Here is a 19,169-nt window from a genome sequence, read left to right as displayed (position 1 = left end):
TACCAAATTCCCATTTGTGAATACTAAATCTAAAATGGCCTCCTTCCGGGTTGGCTCCTCAACTACTTGCTGTAGAGATAATCCCAGTACGGAATTTAGAATATCTGTACTCCTGGCAGAACTATCTATTTTGGTTTTCCAGTTTACATCAGGAAGATTGAAGTCTCCCATAATGATAACTTCCCCCTTCAATGTCATTTTAGCTATTTCCTCAACTAGTAGATCATCTAATTCCTTGACTTGGCTAGGTGGTCTATATATCACACCTACACGAGTTACCTTATGATTATCAAGCTGCAAGGTAACCCAAACTGACTCTAAATTGTTCTCGCTAACTTGTATCCTATTAGATTTTATGCTGTCTTTCACATACAGGGCCACCCCTCCCCCCTTCTTGCCTTCTCTGTCTTTCCTGTATAGAGAGAACCCTGGTATTGATATATCCCAGTCATTACTCCCCTTGAACCACGTCTCAGTAACAGCCACTACATCTATATTCTCAGATGCCATTATAGCCTCAAGTTCATTGATCTTATTCCCTAAACTGCGAGCATTTCTAGATAAGAATCTGAGCTTGTCATTTCTTAACCTTTGTGCTACTGGCATCTTCTGGCATTGTTCCGGGGGGCAGTCGGACTGCTGGATTATCACTCTTTTTCCCCCCTTTCCTAGTTTAAATGCTCCTTAGCAAATACTTGGAACTGTTCACCGAGGACATTCGTTCCTTTGAGAGAAAGATGCAAACTGTCTTTCTTGTACAGTTCTTTTCCATTCCAACAAGAGCTAACATGAGACACAAAGCCAAACCCTTGGTTCAGACACCATTCACCAAGCCATACATTGAATTCCTTAATGCGCATCTTCCTGTCATTCTGAAGGTTATGCACAGGCAAAACTGCAGAGAATGAAACAGTTGATGCAACCTCCCGTATATCCTTTCCAAGTGTGTGAAAAGCTTCTTTCACCTTTGAAACCTCATTGCAAGCCAGATCGTTTGTCCCCAGATGGACAATAACATCCACTTCCCTTTCCTGTTTTGCTTGCCTAACAATATTAAGGATAAAGTATAATGGACTCTTTTTATTTAGTGCAAAATATAACTTGTGGTACATACAGCAGTATTAAATACAAAGTGCAGATTCTGGCACCAGATGAGGAGGTATGGTGACTGGTTGGATGGCAATTGATTGGCACTAGCAGGCACTTTTGGATGGAAATGGTGTGAGTCTGGCCTGATTGGGGTTTAGATGTTGGGTGTCTGAGCCATAGTCCCCCACCTGCAGCAGTGCCTGTAAAGCTGTAATTTTGCTGATCACTCTGCTGTCTTGACACATTGATGCTTGCTGGAAGCAGTATTCTTGATTCTATTTGGTCTTTCTGGAGTAATGGTATCATGGGAGAACTGGATCTGGTTCCTAGGAGTAGGAGCTCTGACATCTGCTTCCTCTCCCTTGCAGTATGAACAGGAACTCCCCCTCCTGGCTGGAAGCAAGTCCAGTCTACTCCTACCAAAAGCAGAAGAACAGGGTGGTTAGTCCTGTTTCTGCCAACCATACCTTCCTCTAGCTGGAACATATGGTCCATAGAGTGAAATAAATAGCAATAACAATACATAACTATATACAATGCATAATAAACATTTGCAGATACCACCAGGTCTGGGGTACTGCATGCTTCTGATGGACAGAGCTTACTTGATCCCTTTTATATTTTGCTTGGAATATGCTTTTAAGTAAGAACATGATATTTGTGCAAATTTTTAAGGCTTACCCATACAAGAAGAATCTGATTTGGAAGGAAGCTCGAGTGGACATTCCTCCTCTTTTGAGAGGATTAACCTGGGCAGCGCTTCTGGGTGTAGAAGTGAGTATGCTATGTGGTTATCTTACAATGAGAAGACATTTCATATTTTATAAAAAAAAATCCAGACAAAATGCAGCACCTTAATGGGATTGTCCCACAAAGGATTGTATTGGTTATCTACAGCAGTGTTTCCCAACTAGTGTGCCTCCAGCTGTTGCAAAACTACAACTCCCAGCATGCCCGCACAGCCAAAGGCTGTCCGGGCATGCTGGGAGTTGTAGTTTTGCAACAGCTGGAGGCACACTGGTTGGGAAACACTGATCTACAGGATAGGTGATAGATGTCTGATTGCTGAGACCCCCAAGTATCACTAGAACAAGGGTACTGATAACTCTCTTCTTCAGTGCATGACCACAGTGAGCAGGAGTTTGAATGGAGCCGTGGTCACGTGGGACCCTGCTGCTCTATGCAGTGTCTAAGCCGCTGCCACAAAGTACAGCCCCATAGACATTGAATGCATGGGGAGGGTGCATGCTTTGTGGATCCTACACTTCTGTAATCTTCGTTGTGCTGCCCCTATGACTAGGCAGAACAATGGAAATTTCAGAATGTGTATCAGCAATGTGAACAAGTCCTAAAACAGTATCCTCCAGAAATAAATGCACGTCTTTACTTGCCGCTGAGCTGAATACAAGCCGGTGTTTTGTCTTCATTTTGCAGCTTTAGTTACAATATACTGTTTATTAAAAATAGTTATTTGCAGTTTTAAGCTTTTCCTTTTTTTTTTCTATGTTGCTTTCTAAAGGGTGCCATACAAGAAAAGTATGATTCCACAGACAAGGACACACCAATTCCTACTGACCGTCAGGTAGCCATTATGCATGTTCCTATGATCATTGTGCAAGTACATAATTATATGTAATATACTGCCAATGCCAGCACAAAGCATAAAAACATTTAAATCCAGATTTATCCATTTATCCACGGATTTTTGTCTGCCCATGCCCCCCTCCATTCCTCAAGTGAGGGAAGTGTTACATTCTCCAAGTTCAAATGTTATGTTTGCCTCCTACTTTGAGTTCCCCATTGGGTTATTTTCATGCCCAGTTGGTGTCTACTAATAAAGGGTAACTAATGTTTAAAAACCTTTATAGCCACATTTCTTAAAGTGGTGCCCGTGTCCTGAGATTCCCATAGATAACTGAAACAAAGGGACAGAAGTACTCAGAAGAGTACTGGAGGATAGCTGAGCAAAGCTGAACACCCCTGAAGCTACGCAGTCATCAGCTGAAAATTTCTGCCCCTTTGTTTCTGCAGTTGAGAAGATTTCAGGACCAGACCCCCATCAATCAAAACTATGGACATGTCAAAAGTTTTTTTTAATGTTAGTTGCACTTTAGAGAAGCACTCCCACACAAATTATATTCTGTGGCCCATTAGAAAGGTCCATGGTGTAATCTGTTGTGCAGGCAATTTTCTTACCTGTGAATGTATTTGTGAATTATAACCTCCCTTCTGATCTGAGCTGTGTCAAGTAACCAACACTCTGATCTCCAAGTGACACAGGACAGGAAGTCAGTTACTTCTCTATTCATTCCTATTATACTGAAGTTGAGGATCCCATAGGTATACATAGAGAAACTGACTTCCTGTCCATACATAAGATGCTGAGTTATTTGAAGCTCACATTTCTGGTCACATGACATAGCTGGGGATCAGAAGGGAGGTTATAACTCACAAATACAGTCACTGGTAAGAAGATTACCTTTACTAGAGATTACATCATGTACCTTTCTGACAGGTGAGCGAATAAACATTTTTGTTTTCAGTGGAAAAAAAAAATACTCCTGCTAAAGGATTCCTTCCCTTGTTTAGCTTTTCATTTGGCTTTGATGCCCAAGTACTGTCTGGTTAAAAAAAAATTGTGAAATATAAATAATTATATTTTTAGATCAGTGTATTTGGTAATCTGTATTTGGCGTTTCAGATTGAAGTAGACATTCCACGATGTCATCAATATGACGAGCTCCTGTCATCACCCGAAGGACATGCAAAATTTAGAAGGGTCTTAAAAGCTTGGGTGGTATCACATCCAAACTTAGTATACTGGCAAGGTAAGTTGTGCTAACCAACAAATTACACAAATTGTCAGGTTATTGTACAAGTTAGTTAGTTTCCTTCTACACTCCAAGAACTCACTGATTTGCAATTTGACATCTCATGATAATTGGTCCAGTTCTGCATCATTCTGTACACGTGTATGCTAGACAACTGAGCCGCGTGTTAATGGATACATGATCAAGAAAATCATTTCAGTTAAATCTTGTTAGGAATTGCCCTACCATGGTGTTTGTATTTTCTAATGTGAACCCTAAAAAAGCCACACTTGCAGATTACTCTGTGTATTGTGCATCCTCCCATTCAACAGATTGAAGGCTGTTTCATGGAAACAATGTGTGCCCTCTAGATTTACATTGACAACTCTACCTCCGCTGCCTTTGCGCCACTTCTTGCCACCTTACTGGCGGTTTGCTGAGAAGGCAGATGGAAGAGTGTAGCAAATGACTGTAGAAGACTACACAAGTTTTTAGTTTATTGAGGCACAAAGGTCTGTAAGAGCTTCTTTTTTTATTTTAGATGCATGGATGCAAGGGCAGATAGAGGGAGTAAAGGGAAAACAAGGTTTAAAAAAAAAAGCTGAGGACCTCCATTAGTTCTGTGCTCTTGGACCATGCCCAACTACCTGAATAGTCAGTCCACCTCGGCATTGGGCCAATATATCCTTTAAAGCAGTTCTCCAGCTTAAGTGATGGCCTATTCTCAGCTAGCTGATCGGTGAGGGTCTATCATACCACACCTCCGCCAATGAGATGTTTGGGTATAGCTCTGACAGCACCGGAACTACACAACACTGTGACCTTTGTACTGGAGGTAGCTCATTACTACAGTGCTGGGCCTTTTGAAGTCAGTGGGAGCCGCATTCCAGTGGCGAGCTCTGTCCACCACAAAGTTAACAGAGCTGTGTAGTTCTCCTTCTGACTTTTGGTGATGGAGCTATACCTGAACAGTTGATCAGCTAGTGGTGGCCTGTCCTGAGGATAGGCAATGACAGTAAAAGCTGGACGACCTCTAAGTATAATTAAATTCACTACTACAGTGACAATGACATTGATATATCCTCTGCACTCTGAAATCTTCTAGTTCAAGTCCAAATTTACCTGATGGACTTAAGGCTTCCTTGCACCAAGTTCTCATAGGAGAAATATATGATTGTGCCCTGCCTACTTTTTTTCTACATTTGGGAACAGTTAGGCAAATTCCAAGATAAGCATGTCTATCCATCACAACTTGTTGTCCCTGTACACTGCCCTTTTTAATTTAATATACGTTCTCAGAGGAGCCAATGTAATAAGCTTGGACTTGCTGTATTATAAGTAAGAGGTTTGTCACATTGACGGCATGCAACAACATACTTGAGCATCAGTAGAAAACCATTGCTTACAGCAGTGACTATTAAGTAAGGATCACATCTATTTTTATTACACCAACTATTTTCCATACTTGAAAGGAAAGAACCTTCGGGAAGACAGCCTTAAGTGAATAAAAGAGTCTGATAAGAGGTTACCTCTATTCAACCTTCTGCTCTTATGAGAGTCAGTTCCATGTCAGAAACACATGCCATCAGATTTTGGGAATAATTTGATGTATTATTGTTGGGTACATAAATTTCTACTTTTGTATTGCCAGGATTGGATTCATTGTGTGCTCCATTCCTCTATCTGAATTTTAACAATGAAGGTAAGTGTCTGATACAGCATATAATATGACTGGTAAAGTGTAACTTTAAATACAGGCAGCTTTTCAAGTTTAGGCTTAAAGTCTAACTTCCGTTTCATTTTTTTATACCCTAATGGTATAGTACACCCTGCTGTATAAATGCTTTTGTGCTTTATAATTTAAAGGAAACCTGTCATCACTTTCTAAGCCTATTTATCCACTCACTTTTCTAAACATACTTTTAATACATTAATAATGATATTAAAATCAATTCTGAATGAACTATCAGTTCAGAGAAAAACCTAAAATAAATGTTACAGCCATATATGTAAATGAACCTTAGAGGAGTCCTGTCTCCTCCGTGCTTCAGAGATGAGTCCAGCGTTCTCTGACTCTCGGAGTGCAGCCACACCCACTGTGAAGGAGCCAAGGCCGGTGCAAGGATTTTTGCCAACACAAGCGAAGCTACATTTTTGCGCCCCCCCCCCAAACCCCCCCCAGCTCACCTGGCCCTGGTCCCGTCTGCAGCTGCTGGCTTCTCCTCTGTGTGGTCCTGGTATCTTCTCTCTGCTTCAGACAATCGCTGGTTTGAGGACCGTATTTTTTGCCCTCTAAGACGCACCAGCCCATAAGACGCATCTAGGATTTAGAGGAGGATAATAAGAAAAAATATTTTCCATTACAGGTCAGACCAGCAATTAGACCCCCAATGTTAATCCGACCTCAGCTCACAGCCCCAATCAGACTCACAATGTTAATCAGACCTCAGATGAGACCCCCAATGCCTCAGATCAGCCCCCCATTTCAGCCATAAGCCCCCATCCATCATGCTCCCATGTCAGCCATCATGCTCCCATGTCAGCCATCATGCCCCCATGTCAGCCATTAGCCCCCACATGTCAGACATTAGCCCCCACATGTCAGACATTAGCCCCCACATGTCAGCCATTAGCCCCCACATGTCAGCCATCAGCCCCCCATATCAGCCATCAGCCCCCCATGTCAGCCATCAGCCCCCCATGTCAGCCATCAGCCCCCATCCATTAGCCCCCCATGTCAGCCATCATCCCCCATCCATTAGCCCCCCATGTCAGCCATCATGCCCCCCATGTCAGCCATCATGCCCCCATGTCAGCCATCAGACCCCCATGTCAAATCACCCCCCTATGTCACATCAGCCCTCCATGTCACCTTTCTCCCCCTCCATGTCACATTTATCCCCCTCCATGTCACCTTTCTCCCCCTCAAGGCCTCAATGTCAAATTTCTCCCCCTCCATGTCAAATCACCTATGTGTCACAATAGCCCTCCATGTCACATTTCTCCCCCCTCCATCCATGTCACATTTCTCCCCCCTCCATCCATGTCACATTTCTCCCCCTCCAAACCATGTCACATCACCCCCTCCTTTTTAGTTTACATCACCCCCTTCGTGTCACATCATTATCACACATTCCCCCCCATGACACATCACTTCCCGCCCCCCGGCCCTGGCCCCATCCATGATCACATCATTACCCCCTATTGTGTCACATTCCTCCCCCCCCCCCCCCCCCCATCCGACATCATCCCCGCCGGCCGACCCTCCCTGGCCCCATTCCCTTGTCACAGACTACAGAGTACAACTGTAAAGACATTTACATTGTCCCCCCTCCATCATGTCACGGTCATGTCGGCATGAGTGGCGCCGTGGCGGGAAGCAGGAACTAGAGCTAACTGACTGTGTCTGTGAGTCTGAGTCTGACTCACACAGCCATCAGCCAGATTGCCGTAGCAGCAGCCAGCAGGACAGGTGGGTAGGGTAGGTGATCACTGATGCTGGGGCGGGCGGCCGGCGGCACTTTGGCGCAACTCGGAGTCGCAAGTAAGTTAAGTAAGTGATAAAAAAAAAAAGTAATTCATTTTTCCGCCCTCCCCTTCTCTGCGCAGGGTGCACCCTAAGGCAGCCGCTTGGTCTGCCTTAGGGTAGCGCCGGCCCTGGACGAAGCCCAGCACCGCACCGCATCCTCCGAATCTCCTCCTTGCTCCCCGACGTCACAAAGCTAGAGCGCCAGAATCTCGCGATGTGCGAGCTAGCGCATGCGCAGTTCGTTCCCTGATGCTGGTGCCAGCACAGGGAAGGAACACTATGTCGACACTGCGCATGCGCTAGCTTGCGCATCGCAAGATTACGGCGCTCTAGCTTTCTGACACCGGGGAGCAAGGAGGAGATTCGAAGGATGCAGGGCGGTGCTGGGCCCTGGAAACGTTAGTAACAGCTCCTTGGGCTTCTTACTTGCCTCATTTACATATATAAAACCTTTTTTTTACACCATAAAAGCACACAGAGCTATGGGGAATGGATATTGCGGATGTGCTAGTGGCCATCTAGCAGCTCATGTGCTTAGCTCTATACCCAAAATCCAGATGACCGGTTCCCTTTAATCTTTTTCAGTTTTACCTCATAATAGCACCCAGAAATGCTTGTCACTTTCACATTGAGCAGCCTCTTCTCACAGTGTTGCCATGTGCAGGCCGTCTCCTCTCTGATTTAAACAAGAGACACGAGAGCACTGGGAGGAGAAGCTCAGCCCTGGGAGCTGGGCTCGGGCAGAAAGTGGAGGGCTGCTTTACATGCTGCTATCTCCTGAATGGTAGCAGCTAGAAACATGCAACTGTTCTTGTTTGAAAGCTGAGATTCCAGTGATATCTTCCCCTGTACTGAACAGATTGCTGTAATTCTGGTATTGTATGAAAGCTTGGAATGTCAGCTTTCAAATACAAAGCCCATATCTCTAGCTGGTACCAAACCAGACATATGAGAAGCTGAGGCAGCCCCCCCCCCCCCCTCCTTGTCAGTGTGGAGGAGAATGAGGGAGCAGCTGCAGAGCTGACAGGAGGAGAGAAAGTAAACAAAATATTAAGAAATGTGACTTTATCATCAGTATAGTGACCCACATAATAAAATTACGTTATTTTTACCACACAGCGAACGCCGTAAAAAATTCCACGAAATAATTGCTGTTTTTTATCTTTTCCCCTAAAAATAAAATAATAAAAGTTATTTAATACATTATATATATACACCAAAATGGTTCCTAAAAAACTTTTTTAATGTGACTATTAAGAGGCTAAAACAAATTCTTATTGAGTTCATGTAATGCAGGACTTGTCTCTGGTTAGCTGTATGTGAGAGGATACACATTGCTCTTGGGTAGTGGGGGAAGTTATCTGCATTCTGATTGGTCTTGTCTGTCTCTGGTTAGCTATATGTGAGAGGCTGCACACTGCTCTGGGGTAGTGGGGGAGGTTATCTGCATTCTGATTGGTCTTGTCTGTCTGTGGTTAGCTGTATGTGAGAGGATACACACTGCTCTGGGGTAGTGGGGGAGGTTATCTGCATTCTGATTGGTCTTGTCTGTCTCTAAGTAGCTGTATGTAAGAGGATACACACTGCTCTGGAGTAGTGGGGGAGGTTATCTGCATTCTTATTGGTCTTGTCTATAGAGAATGAATGAAACAGCAGAGAACATCCATCAGGGTGGGGGAACAGGACCCTAAGGGTCCATTCACACATCTGTAGAATGGGTCCGCATCTGTTCCGCAATTCTGCGGAACGGGTGCGGAGCCATTCATTCTCAATGGGGACAGAAAGGATGCGGACAGCACACATTGTGCTGTCCGCATCCCCATTTCCAGTCCGCGGCTCTGTATTTCTGGTCTGCGGCTCCCGAAAAAAATATAACATGTCCTATTCTTGTCCCCAATAGCGGACAAGAATAGGCATTTCTATAGGGGTGCCGGCCTAGTGTATTGCGGATCCTCAATACACTACGGACGTGTGAATGGACCCTTATTCTCAGACTCGGTGGGGGTCTCAGTAGTGAGGCCCTCACAATCCTGTGGGTAGGGGATAACTTGAAAACTTGGCACAACCCCTTTTAATTCCTTTTTGCACACAAACTGGCATGATTGCACAGTGTGGTATAAATGTGGAATTTGGCCTGTTAACCAGCACATGGTGTAAAGGCGTGCAGTATTTGCCTGGCTTTAATCACTTGCCCTCACTGCACTGACTACGCGCATGGTGCCCCTTTCCACAAGGGAATCTGTCACCAGTTTTATGGTGCCCTAACCAGGGACGTAAATAGAACTCATGGGGTTCCATAGCCAAACTCAGAATTGGGCGCCCTCTCTAATAAAAAAGTACTATTTTTGTACGAACCTAATAATAACGGCATAGGTTCATTTTATTTGCATTGTGTTTGTAATGTTCACACGCAGCATCTAAAGGGTTAAGATGTTGGAATGGAGCTAGCTCTAGTCCTGTCACCTTCAGCAATGTACTAGCTGTATGTTATAGCTGACACCAATAGCTGATGGCACAGGCTCAACTCATGAGACTGCACCACCACTGTGCTACACATCTGCATAACAGGGCAGGAAGAGGGTTTAAAATAAGTATATCAAGTGGGGTCTCGTTCTGATAGACAGGATTAGCGGACGCAGTATAAAGGCAACAACAAGTTCTTTGGATCAAACAGTTGACAAAACAAGCAGTCATATTCAAACAAAAAGTCACCTTGTGGTGTTGGTGGTAATTCACATCATGCAGCAATTCTGCCTCAAAGAGTCCTTGCTGATAGCAGCACCAACCTGTTTTCACACCAAACAGATCCCAACACAGAGAACATGGCTTTTGAGCCCAGCTGCCTATTTAGGGACAGCCAGGTGCTGCCAAAACCCGGACCGGCATTTAAAATCTGGTCCGGTATTTGACCGCACCTGGCTGTAAATCAGCCCAGCAGCACATGCTGGGAGGAAAATACCTGTTTTCCCAGACTAAACCTCTCACTGTGTCACTATATATATATATATATATATATATATATATATATATATATTCTAAAGGGGATTCAGTACCTGCCCCTCATTGCCCTATTAGAAATAGGCTGTTTGTAATAGGTCAATGATGGGTTGAGTCTATGGGGGGCTGCTGTGTGGTGAGTAAGCAGTGAACTGTGCTCCTGTTCTCCACTACTACTCCTACATCACACACTCATCCAGCAGTCGACGCTCTTGTGACTGGTAGCTGTGTCCCCCCCTCCCCTCTTGCACACTGCAGCACAGTGTGTGAGCGACTATATAAACGTGACATAGGATATGCTGCCTCCTGTGTTTGTGTCAGCTGTGGGATGCTGACAGCTCATGGAGTTTAGAAACTACCTTCGAAGCCAGGGTTCTCCAGGTCAGAGGTGATGCTGAACATGCCAGGCTCTTTCTTTGTCACAGTGCTCTCAGATGAAATGATTTGGCTGGCGGCTGCAGGGGCAAGGAAGAAGGGAGACGTGTAGTCAGGTCAGAAAGCTTCAGGGGCATTCAGCCTGACTGGGCCCCTCAAACTCACGGGCCCCATAGTAACTGCATGGTCTGCCTCTAACACAGAAGGACAAGTTACTTCACAACACTGAGCTTAAGAGCTGCCTCAGCCTCCTCTCTGCTCTGCTAATACAGTTTATATGATCTTCAGCTGAATCTCTGTAGGAATGGAGTTCATGAGGAGACATAAAGTACAGAGTGGAAGGCGAAGGTGTGGATAATGAGCAGCAGCACTTGTATGCAGTCTCCATTACCACAGTCTGTCCTGTCCGTCCTCTCTGTACTTCATGTCTCCTCATGAACGCCGTTCCTACAAAGATTCAGCTGAAGATCTTATCAGCTCTATTCATTATTATAATCCCTGACAAGTACAGCAGAGAGAAGGATGAGGCAGCTCTTTACCTCATTGTTCTGAGGTACCTTGTCTTGTTGTGCGATTAGGACAGGTTTTGTGTGTACTAAAGGACGGTGGCCGTTTTATTTCTCCTAATAATTGCTCCCTAGACAAAACGAGCCATTATAACAAATGAAAGGTATTTGGGAATATATTTATAATAAAGTAATATTTAAGTATATTAATTGTCTTAATTCCTGGAGAACCGCTTTAAGGGGTTAAACTCCTGCCACTATTAATATCTTCTGCAGATTTAAAGCTGCTGTTTTTTCAATTGAGAAAAGACAAAAACATTTTTCCACTTCTTTCTTCTGTAACTCTCTCTACTCCATGCACTGTGTATAGTGAAAGCAATAGCTCCTGCCCTCTCAGCAGACCCACATGTCTCCACAAAGGGCCATACTCCCCTGTAATCCAAACTGTACCAAAAGCTATCATGCATCCAAAATCAATATAATGTCTGGTCATGAAGATGTTAAAGTAGTTTTCAGGACAGAGTTTGGAAAAACCCTTTTTCTTACATAAATGGGGATATACATTAAGACAACAACTGATGCATTAGCTTTTTTTACACCTTCTATGAGAACATCATTATCTCAGTTTCCTACTTGACTATTTGAGTGGCTATGTATGAATGATTTAGCTGCTCTTTTATGAATGAGATAACTAGAGGTGTCACCATAACATTGTATTGGGTAATGGGAGGGGGGCCTTGTGGTTAGAACACCATTACCCGTCCATTATCTCCTTTCTGCCCACTCCCTCATCTATTACTGGACCACCCAAGCAGCATCTTCAGCACAATAGATAAGATGAATGATGCTTTAAATCCCCAATTTTACTTATAAAAACACATTGTAGGTAATTCTAAGTGACATTTGATGGTTGAATTCAGATGTTTTACTAGAATGATACTTTGGTGATTGATCCTATTTTTAACTTAACTTATTGTGTGCTTAAGTTTGCATTTGTGCCTTACGACAAGCTTTTCAGCAGTTTTTAGGAATGTCCTGTATGTTAAACTACATTAATGAAATCTTTTAGAGGGGTCTTCTGGAATTGCTATGGTTTTTGGCAGATATTCCCATGCAGTTGCTTATAGTTGCTCATAGACATCTTATGTATAATTTTTATTTTCCAATTTGAACTCTCCTGACCCGTTTTCACCATTTGAACAAATCATTCTGGTTTATTTCCAGCCTGTATGTAGAACTTTCTGTTGCTAGATCCAACCAAACCCATGATGCACTTCTCCTTTCTCTGCCACAGCTCCTCCCCTAACAACACCCAGATAGCTGATAGCCCCTCCCACCCAGCTAGTTACACAGACATTCCTCTGTCACTGCCTCTGTTGCTGCTTTGACACACCCATGGACATAACATCACAGGGAATAAGAAAGAGCTGCATGGACTTGGTCATGTGACCACAGCCCAGAACGGAAGATGAGAGCAATAGTCACTATCTAATGTCCACAATAGTGTAGTCTGATGTCGAAAAATAAGAGAATAAAGATCAGAAACCTGATGGACTTATAAGTCAGTTGGGTCTAAATGTAACAATTCCACTATATGTGTCATTGGTCCTGTATGAATGGAATTTTTAACGCCAGTGTAAACAGAGGCTTGTATATCCATTTCTATGATGTGCTCCCCCTAGTGATGGCTGCAGGTAGCCAGTTTCTTCATGTTGTGAGGAGAAGCAGGAGGAGAAGCAGGAGATTTACAGCTCTATGGTGGGGGAGGGAGGACGATTTATCAATGTATTTATGCCAGTTGTCTGTTGTAAAAGTTTTGCGATCAGAGCGAGTGATCAGAGCAAGTACCATATTTATGAAGAACCTGTTCCATTTTTCTCTAGCATAGAAGTTGGGTAAAGTTGGTGAGGCAGAGCACAACTTTTTTTTTTATTAAAAACTTCCTTCACTTAAATAAATAAATAAATAAATTGATCAGAAATTTCACTTGGATGGGGGGAGTTTTGCTATGGGGCTCTATGAGATCTGTGTCTGCCCTGCTTCCAGTCACTGTTTAGGTTTCTAGCAATGCTACAGTTTTAACCCATTCTACATGTCCTTGTTTAGAAACATTCTTTGTTATGGTGACCTATATGGCAAGAAGAAAGTAAAGTGAGAAGAACATGTCATAAGTTCTTGCTGTTTATGCTGTAAAAACTTTGAGGTGTACACCACATTATGGCAAATAAAATATTAATTTCAGCTTATTTTCTTCTAGCACTGGCATATGCATGTATGTCTGCCTTCATACCAAAGTACCTATACAATTTCTTTTTGAAGGATAATTCTCATGTCATTCAAGGTAAGTGCTAGTGTACAATATATTTTCCTCTAGAAAATGTATTGTTAGTCCTGTGATTGGCTAAATACTGTCCTTACCAGGCACCATAAGCATGTAATAGCTGCATTGAGCTATAGTTCAGCACCTGCATAGAACCAGGCACTGCAAGACGGACAAGATATGTCTGTATATTACTTGACAGCTGCTATATATTGTTATATGGATGGTATGTGTGCACAGCAGCATATCTTGAATCTTACTGGTGCCATAGAGAAAATAAATATCATTGCATTCAATATTTTGAGGTATTTAATGCTAGGTAAATGGAGGAGCACATCCTCTAATCAGTTAGTGCTCTATAACAGAGGATACCGGGGAGAAAACGCTAAAAAATAAAATAAAACTAATGATAGATATGGAAGGGCATATTGGTCGACTATGCTATCTATGCTGATCAGTGGGCCCCCTACAACTCGCACCAGTCTTTGATTTCTTGTGGTTATTGTCATGTGCATCATGTGGGTTCTTGACCCATTTTGGCCAAAACTTCTCTCCACCATTACTATTTAAAATTTAACATGTTTGTCTCATGAAGATAACTCTTTCTTAATGGGGTTATCCCACGATGAATGTAAAAAAATAAAAATCAAACATCATATTCTAGTACGTGAAAGCCATCCCATGGGACTAGTTTCATAAAACCCATCAATAGGTTGCTGCAAGCATACATTTCTGTAAAGCAGCAAAAATGTAGAATGGCATGCAATGTGTAAATGGTAAATGTATGCTTTAGTTACTTAGGGTTTTCTGAGATTTTTTTTTACTGATGACCTATCCTCTGAGAGAGAAGGCCGCGGCACCACTGCGAGCACTGCTGCCTTCTCAAACAGCTGATCGGCGTCTGATCCCCACCGATCACATACTAATGACCTTCCAGAGTAAAGTTCATCAATAAAAATTATCTCGGAAAATCACTTTAACTGTGTCACGGTGAACAGTGACTGATCCCTCTCATCATACCTGTCTGATGTTACTTTTATTTCAGAGTACCTGACTGTTTTTTCCCAGATGATTGCATTTCATGACCCAGAACTGAGTAACCACCTTAATGAAATTGGTTTCATTCCAGATGTAAGTACTAAACACTCTTTCCAAATGCACTGTGCTGTAAAAACAATGTGCATGTATCTATCCACTTGCACTGTTGCACATTATTAATGCTTATTTAAAAAAACATAAAAATACATTTGGCAAATAGAAAGGTGGGGCACCCTTTTAGCCAATGCTTATCATTACTAAACATTCTCTAAAATCGGAGATACAGTCGTTAGAAACTGTTTCCAGTAGGAGCTGCTTTAAAACAAGATCATGGCTCTGGCTCGGTTGTGGCCTGAGATATTAAAGGTTAAATCAGCTCTACCCTCTTCAGCCAGCTGTGTTCTCAGCCAGCAATGGGGGGAAGTGCATCTTATAAAACAAAGAATACAGCATGTCATGTGAATTGATCCCTAAAACCACACTTTGATTACACTGCAATCCTCATTGCTTTTTGTTGCACAAACCATGTTTCCTATATGTGACTTCATAAAAGCCTACAGGTTTTCCGTGAGATGCAAATCCACATTTCTAGTCCTCTCCAATAATGCAAGCTTGTATTTTGCCAAAAATTGGTTAGTGTACCTGAAATTATAGTTGGTGCCAGGTCTTGTTGGAATAGATCAAAAATTAAATACGATGTCGCACTCGAATAAATGGACCCCAAATCGGTGCACCTGTGTATTGAGACCACTCACTCAATGCAATAGGTAAATATTAAACAGTGTAACAGGGCACTCAAGAAATCCTGACCATGTGGTACAATTTAATATCTTTATTACTATTGTGAATAATGTTGCTCAAACCAGTCAATTGTAATAATCAATGGATGAATCAATAAAATATTTGATATCATTGAATAAAATATTTGATAATATTGAATAAAAATAATCGATTTACACAAGGGCTCAGAACAATATAGTGCAAATATCGACAATCATAAAATAAAATCTCAAATTCAATTGTTCAGTCCAAATTTGGTATAATAATATGGGTATTGGTGCAGTCCAATCAAATATTATTATGTCCCCCTTCTCATTACAGCAGCGTCCCGCTGAACATGAAGTAGATAGCGGCGTCCCGCTATAAAATTACTTGCAAGTAAGATTTACCTTATATCAACCGAAGGTTCTCCAGACTTTAAACTTTGGGTCCTCTCCTCTCCTCAGAAGTGTCTGTGACACAATATATCAAGAGGTTTACCTAGACGACTCTGTGTTTCTGTTGAATTTAACTGCCAAGTCCACCAGATCTCAATCTGTTGGTGGAAAAACTGCAGTGATGTTTGTAGCAGAGATATTCCGTCAAAGGAGGCTTCTAAGTGTAGTCTGTAAGTCGGTCGGTTTGGGGTACTTTGTTCCTTCAATGTACAGATGGGGGGTGTAGCACCAGACGCGTTTCGGGGTCCAAGTTATTGCCCCTTGCCCCCTTTGTTGGAATAGGCCATCACCACTTCTGCAGTGCTGGTAGCAGTTTCATCTTAAGAATGGTGACAGATCTTGTTTGAATAGGCCATCACCACTTCTGCAGTGCTGGTAGCAGTTTCATCTTCAGAATCGTGCCAGGTCTTGTTGGAATATACCATCACCACCTCTTTAGTGCAGGTAGCAGTTTCATCTTCAGAATAATGCCAGGTCTTGTTGGAATAGGCTATCACCACTTCTGCTGTGCTGGTAGCAGTTTCATCTTCAGAATAATGCCAGGTCTTGTTGGAATAGGCCATCACCACTTCCGTAGTGCAGGTAGCAGTTTCATCTTTAGAATAATGCCAGGTCTTGTTGGACTAGGCCATCACCACTTCTGCTGTGTTGGTAGCAGTTTCATCTTCAGAATGGTGCCAGGTCTTGTTGGAATATGCCATCACCACTTCTGCAGTGTTGGTAGCAGTTTCATCTTCAGAATAATGCCAGGTCTTGTTGGAATAGGCAATCACCACTTCTGCAGTGCTGGTAGCAGTTTCATCTTGAGAATAATGCCAGGTCTTGTTGGAATAGGCCATCACCACTTCTGCTGTGCTGGTAGCAGTTTCATCTTCAGAATAATGTCAGGTCTTTTTGGCCTTGTTGGTGCCATCACCACTTCTGCTGTGCTGGTAGCAGTTTCATCTTCAGAATCGTGCCAGGTCTTGTTGGAATATACCATCACCACTTCCGTAGTGCAGGTAGCAGTTTCATCTTCAGAATAATGCCAGGTCTTGTTGGAATAGGCCATCACCACTTCTGCTGTGCTGGAAGCAGTTTCATCTTCAGAATAATGCCAGGTCTTGTTGGAATAGGCCATCACCACTTCCGTAGTGCAGGTAGCAGTTTCATCTTCAGAATAATACCAGGTCTTGTTGGACTAGGCCATCACCACTTCTGCTGTGCTGGTAGCAGTTTAATCTTCAGAATAATGCCAGGTCTTGTTGGAATAGGCCATCACCACTTCCGTAGTGCAGGTAGCAGTTTCATCTTCAGAATAATACCAGGTCTTGTTGGACTAGGCTATCACCACTTCTGCTGTGCTGGTAGCAGTTTCATCTTCAGAATAATGCCAGGTCTTGTTGGAATAGGCCATCACCACTTCCGTAGTGCAGGTAGCAGTTTCATCTTTAGAATAATGCCAGGTCTTGTTGGACTAGGCCATCACCACTTCTGCTGTGTTGGTAGCAGTTTCATCTTCAGAATGGTGCCAGGTCTTGTTGGAATATGCCATCACCACTTCTGCAGTGTTGGTAGCAGTTTCATCTTCAGAATAATGCCAGGTCTTGTTGGAATAGGCCATCACCACTTTTGCTGTGCTGGTAGCAGTTTCATCTTCAGAATAATGCCAGGTCTTGTTGGAATAGGCCATCACCACTTCTGCTGTGCTGGTAGCAGTTGCATCTTCAGAATGGTGCCAGGTCTTGTTGGAATATGCCATCACCACTTCTGCACTGCTGGTAGCAGTTTCATATTTAGAATGGTTACATAACCATGACAGATCCTTTATCCCTGCAACCTCAAGGCAGTGGTGCACCATTGAGGCCTGGACATCATCCCCATATCATGCTATTTCTCTCTTGATATCCCCACTTATGGGGATGCTTTCAGGGAGTGATATCCATCTTTGTGTATCTGTCTATCTCACAAATAATATGATCCCCATGCATTGTTAGTATTTTGAGAGTAAACTTTATGTGTAAAATGGAATGAGCCCACTTAAACCATGTTGAGAAAGAACTTGGTGTGTTGAGCTGTACATTGCACTCTGCCTCCGCTGATTGCTGTGAAATGGCTGTAATTTTGTCAAGGCCATAATTTTCTTAATCTTTATTTTTTAGATACTAAACAGCTAATTCCAGGCATTGAAGTGGTGCTGAATGCAATCAGTGGTTCTGATGTAATCAGAGGTCATGGTTATTTTCTAGAACCTAATCATTGAGAAATATTGTTGATTTTTATTTTTTCCTGGAATGACTTGGCTTGGCCGATTTATTAATTATTACCCTGGTAGCATTGTATAGTGTTCAGTTCAATTATCTTGTTACTGGAAATTGTGCTATAAAAGCAAGGACTATTGGTGGACATGTGCTGTGAATGATGGTGCTCATTGTTCACATAGGGTCTAAAGCTGACCATACATATAGCTATTAGCTGGGCACTTGTTCACCCAAAAGCTATTCCTCCTGAAACCCTCCACCCCTCAACCAAGTGTGCATATGTTCTGAATAGAGAGAAGGGCTACTTATCTGTAAAACAGTAAAAGTGCTAAAATAGCAAGTTATGCTTTCCAGTATTCTTCACTGGTTGCCTACAGCACTCGCAGTGGCCCTGCAGAGATGACAACAGGTTCCTGGCTGCAGCGGTGATATCCTGCACATACCACATCACTAAGCATCCAATCACTGGCCTCAGGAGTATATTGTACTTGACTGCTGAGGCCAGTGATTTTAGTTTTACTTTCTTCTTGGAGCATGCTGCCGGGCCGAGGCAGCTCCCACTGACAGTAGTCCGATACATGCTATTTCACTGTGAACTTACAGCAAGATTACTGCACAGGAGCACAGTATATGTCTACACACACTTCACAGGAAACTTACAAACAGGATCGAAAAGACACAGTCACATGTAAGAACAGAGTAGTGCATGAAAAGTATCTGGTGTAATAACAGTATGTGGTGTAATAACAGAGGAGTGCATACAAAGTATCAGGTGTTAGAACAGAGGAGGGCATACAAAGTATCCGGTGTAAGAACAGAGGAGTGCATACAAAGTATCCGGTGTAAGAACAGAGGAGTGCATACAAAGTATCTGGTGTAAGAACAGAGGAGTGCATACAAAGTATCCGGTGTAAGAACAGAGGAGTGCATACAAAGTATCCGGTGTAAGAACAGAGGAGTGCATGCAAAGTATCCGGTGTAAGAACAGAGGAGTGCATACAAAGTATCTGGTGTAAGAACAGAGGAGTGCATACAAAGTATCTGGTGT

The 19,169-nt window shown here is 42.9% G+C and overlaps 1 protein-coding gene across 2 annotated transcripts in view; it reads left to right on the top strand.

Moving 5' to 3' along the window:
• The window catches only part of TBCK (TBC1 domain containing kinase), a 444,055-nt gene that overhangs the window by 150,303 nt on the left and 274,583 nt on the right, over positions 1-19,169 (top strand). For both annotated transcript variants that reach the window (XM_040418258.1, XM_040418257.1), the window contains exons 15-20: positions 1,765-1,863; positions 2,609-2,671; positions 3,791-3,917; positions 5,551-5,601; positions 13,564-13,647; positions 14,672-14,757. In XM_040418258.1, the coding sequence (XP_040274192.1) occupies positions 1,765-1,863; positions 2,609-2,671; positions 3,791-3,917; positions 5,551-5,601; positions 13,564-13,647; positions 14,672-14,757 (510 nt within the window). The remainder of the gene's footprint in view (positions 1-1,764; positions 1,864-2,608; positions 2,672-3,790; positions 3,918-5,550; positions 5,602-13,563; positions 13,648-14,671; positions 14,758-19,169) is intronic.

This window comes from Bufo bufo, chromosome 2 (genome assembly GCF_905171765.1).
Source record: "Bufo bufo chromosome 2, aBufBuf1.1, whole genome shotgun sequence".
In the NCBI taxonomy this organism is placed as follows: Eukaryota; Metazoa; Chordata; class Amphibia; order Anura; family Bufonidae; genus Bufo; species Bufo bufo.
This window is presented reverse-complemented; position numbering and strand designations above follow the sequence as displayed.